This window comes from Myotis davidii, unplaced genomic scaffold (genome assembly GCF_000327345.1).
Source record: "Myotis davidii unplaced genomic scaffold, ASM32734v1 scaffold1509, whole genome shotgun sequence".
NCBI lineage: Eukaryota > Metazoa > Chordata > Mammalia > Chiroptera > Vespertilionidae > Myotis > Myotis davidii.
In genome coordinates, this window is record NW_006299480.1 from 247,310 (window position 1) to 250,882 (window position 3,573).

The 3,573-nt window shown below is 63.3% G+C and overlaps 2 protein-coding genes across 2 annotated transcripts in view; one reads left to right on the plus strand and one right to left on the minus strand.

Moving 5' to 3' along the window:
• Positions 1-56, plus strand: part of CPSF1 (cleavage and polyadenylation specific factor 1) — a 7,855-nt gene extending 7,799 nt beyond the window's left edge. Inside the window, exon 34 of the mRNA XM_015571374.1 lies at positions 9-56. Within this exon, the coding sequence (XP_015426860.1) occupies positions 9-56 (48 nt within the window). The remainder of the gene's footprint in view (positions 1-8) is intronic.
• A 46-nt stretch (positions 57-102) lies between these two features.
• ADCK5 (aarF domain containing kinase 5) overlaps positions 103-3,573 on the minus strand; it is a gene marked incomplete at its 5' end in the record, with an annotated part of 5,844 nt that continues 2,373 nt past the window's right edge. The window contains 12 exons of the mRNA XM_015571412.1: positions 103-366; positions 462-578; positions 660-912; positions 988-1,079; positions 1,153-1,231; positions 1,314-1,395; positions 1,515-1,598; positions 1,671-1,802; positions 1,885-1,998; positions 2,078-2,218; positions 2,296-2,496; positions 2,627-2,702. Coding sequence (XP_015426898.1) covers positions 261-366; positions 462-578; positions 660-912; positions 988-1,079; positions 1,153-1,231; positions 1,314-1,395; positions 1,515-1,598; positions 1,671-1,802; positions 1,885-1,998; positions 2,078-2,218; positions 2,296-2,496; positions 2,627-2,702 — 1,477 coding nt within the window. The remainder of the gene's footprint in view (positions 367-461; positions 579-659; positions 913-987; positions 1,080-1,152; positions 1,232-1,313; positions 1,396-1,514; positions 1,599-1,670; positions 1,803-1,884; positions 1,999-2,077; positions 2,219-2,295; positions 2,497-2,626; positions 2,703-3,573) is intronic.

A 3,573-nucleotide genomic window follows, 5' to 3' on the forward strand; every position in this document is an offset into this window, starting at 1 on the left:
CCCCACAGATCCTGGACGACCTGTTAGAGACGGACCGGGTGACTGCCCACTTCTAGACCCCCACTGCCACCACCCCTTTTTGTACAAAACACAGGAGAAAGATTTGTTTGGTTTGAGAAGTACGTGTGGTCATTGCAGGGCCTCTTGGCCCTGCCAGTGGTCAGAGCCCCCGGGGTCCCCCCACTCAAGCCGACAGTTGCTCCAGTGTCCCGGGTTGGGGGGTGTCCACATCTCCAGTCTGGGCCTCCTGCTCTAGGGCTCTAGGTTGCAAGGTACTCATACAGCCCCTCGTCCCTGGGCATGAGGTCCAGGTGCATCAGCACTCGAATCATGAGGACTGTGAACCTCATGGACAGGGTCTCCAGCCTGGGCGGGGGAGCGGGGGAGAGGAGGGGTAGCAAATCAGTGGGGAGCAGGCCCTGGCCTCCCATGTGCCTGCTGGGCCCCAATTGTCCACTTACCTCAGGGCCACTTCAAACTTGAACATCTCCCAGATGACCCTGATGTGGCGTAGGAGGCTGGTGCCATAGACACTCGTGTACGCTGAGCCTGCCAGGCGGCTCCAGCCCTTGACAGCACTGCCAGAGACATGGTCAGCCCAACCCAGCTCTCCCCCTGCCCCCACCCCCAACCCCACCGGGCTCCCTGCCAACACCCACCTCTTGGCCATGAGGAAGTAGCGATCTACGGGGGCACCAAGGGAAGTGTTGATGGCGCGGACGGTATTGATGTTCCGCAGCACGAGCAGCATGGGCCGCGGCAGGGCCTTGAGCACGGCCATGATGCCTTCGAAGTGCTCCCGCGCCATGGCCTGCATGTAGGCCGCTTCCTCTCGGCTCAGCAGGTGGGAGCGCCACAGCTGCCCCAGGCGCACAGGCCTCTGCATGAGCACCTCCGAGAACAGGAAGTAGTCTGGGGGCGGGCTGAGTCAAGCTGCGTGCCCGTGTGCCCTTGTGCGGGCACGCACACACACACACCCTGCCTCACCTTGCACCCCAAGTGCTGCCGCATGCGTCTTCATTGAGCTGTCATCTCTCAGGATGATAGCCCGCCACAGCTGGCACAGGGCTGACCGGTCCCTGTGGGGCCCAGAGTGAGTCCAGCTCAGCAGGGCAGGCAAGACAGGCTCAGCCCTGCACCCCCAACACTTACTTCTCGTCCAGGAACTGGTAGAGGCCGTGGTCCAGCAGCACCAGCTCTGCCTTCCCGTCCGGGCCTTTCCGCACCAGCACTAAGGACAGGGCACAGGGCTCATGCTGGCCCGCTCCAGCCCCCGCCCCAGCCCCAGCCCTGCCCACTGCGGCGCTTCATACCATTGCCGGGGTGGGGGTCGGAGTGGATGAAGCCCGTGTAGAAGATCTGCTCAGCAAAAGCCTTGATGAGCTTCTCAGCGATCTGGGCAGGGACGGCCACGCCACTGTCACAGGGCACAGGAGGTGCCCCTCCCTCCGGCGACTCCCTGTGCACGCGACAGGCACACCCTCCCGACTCCACACCTGGGCACACGCACTCACATCCTGCACGGCCAGCCCCATGGACTTGATGGCCTCCACATCGTTGACCTTGCAGCCCTCACAGAACTCGGCTGTCAGCACGCGCTGGGAGAGAGCGAGAGGCTGGGCTCAGCAGGCCGTGCGTCCCGGCCCCCGCCCACAGGGCACCCAGCCCACCTTGCTGGACACGTCCCAGAACACTCGGGGGACCACGACGTAGTGGAAGTGCTTCAGGTCCTGTGCACAGCGCTCAGCGTTCCGGGCCTCATTCTCAAAGTCCAGCTCCTGGGCCAGGATCCCCTTCAGGTCCTGGGGGCCAGATGGGCAGGCAGGTCAAAGCCAGGCACAGCCCCGCACAGCAGAGGGTGCCGCTCCTGCCCAGGGTCGTTACCTGGAGGACCCAGCTGAAGCCGAAGCTGGGGTGCATGAACTCCACCAGCCTGAGCAGGAGCTCCAGGGTGTGGATGTCCCCGTCGAAGCGGTCCCGCAGGTCAATGTACTGCACCTGCGTGGGCACGGCACTGACCTGCGGCCACCCAAGCCTGCCGCCTCCCCAGCCACCGCCAGCAGGGGGGACCCTGTACCTTCACAGCCACAACGGTGCCATCGTGCAGCCGGGCACGGTGGACCTGGGCCAGGCTGGCGGCGGCAATAGGCTGGTAGTCAAACTCCTGGAAGAGCTTGTGGGGTAGGGCGTGGAAGTCTTCAAGGAACAGCTCGTCCACCTGGTGGAGAGGGTTCTTAGGGCAGCGTGGAGGCCAGGCTGAGCCCCGCCCAGCCTCTGCTCCAGGGTGGGGCTCACCTCCCGGAAGCCGCGCGTGAGGGCCCTGTCCTCCAGCACACGCAGCGTCTGGATGTACTCGGGGGGCAGCAGGTGGTTGAAGGAGCACAGCCCTTGGCCCAGCTTCACGTAGAGGCCCCCATTGTAGATGGCCCCAGACACCAGGGCATCAGCCGCCCGCTGATGACACGCAGACATCACCTCCAAGTACTCCGGGCTGTTCTGACCACAGGCATGGAGGGGGGATGGGGGCAGGCAGGCACCTCCTCAGTCCACCCAACACCCAGCTCCTCCAGAATCCCGCCCCACAGCACAGACAGGCCCAGCTGTCACCGAGGACGCACGGACAGACCTCTTCCACCCCTCGCAGGACGACGTTCGTGCACCACCAGTAGTCTGCGGAGATCTGCAGGCCGACCCTCAAGGACCTGCCAGCACAGGCTCCCTCAGCCCCAGCAGATGCATTCTCAGGGCCCCCCTCTGCCCGCCCCTTGGGGCCCAGGGCCAGCGGAGGCTCGTCCCAGCCTCTGCTCTCAGTGTCCATCTCAGCTCCTGGTCTGCAGAATAGGCCACCTGCACTCACTCCACCCTTCAGCCCCTGAGCAATGCCGCCCGGGGCCTGGGGCCCATGGGAGTGAGAGCTGGGGGTGAGGGTAAGGGGACTAGTCTTCTAGAGGACACTCGTCCAAAAAGAAAACCCACCCAGGACTGGGCACACTTGTGATGGCCAGCTGGCCAGCTCCCATGTGAACACACCCTTGCCCCAGGCCCTCACACTCCTGGCCGTGCCTCCACTCTCTCCCAGGCAAGGCCCGTAGACAGGAGCCCCAGGGAGTCCATTCCCAGATGGGGATTCCCACTGCTCTCCTGCCAAGGCGACAGCCCAGTGCAAGCCCAGGCCCAGGCCCAGGCCCAGGCCCCGTCTGGTGCCTCCAGATCTGTCCAGGGCCCTTTGTCTGAAGAACTGACTACTGAAGAGGTCTGGCTGCGGCCCCGACTCTAGACCCAAGACATGGATTCTAGACGGACCCTGGTGCTAAAAGGGCTGCTCCTGGGGCGTGTGATGACAGGGAAGGTCAAAGGTCATGAGGTAGCAACTTCCTGTTATGCTTATAAAGGAGAAAGTCCTTGTTTAGGAAACACTCAAGTTTTCAGGGATGATAGGGCATGTTGACAACTTGCTTGCAAAGTTTCCAGCAAAAAGTTGTATTATTCTTGCAACTTTTCTGGACATCTGAAATTGTGACCAAAAAGGTGTGTGTGTGGCGGAGGAGGGGGGGGGGGGGGGGGGCGACGAGA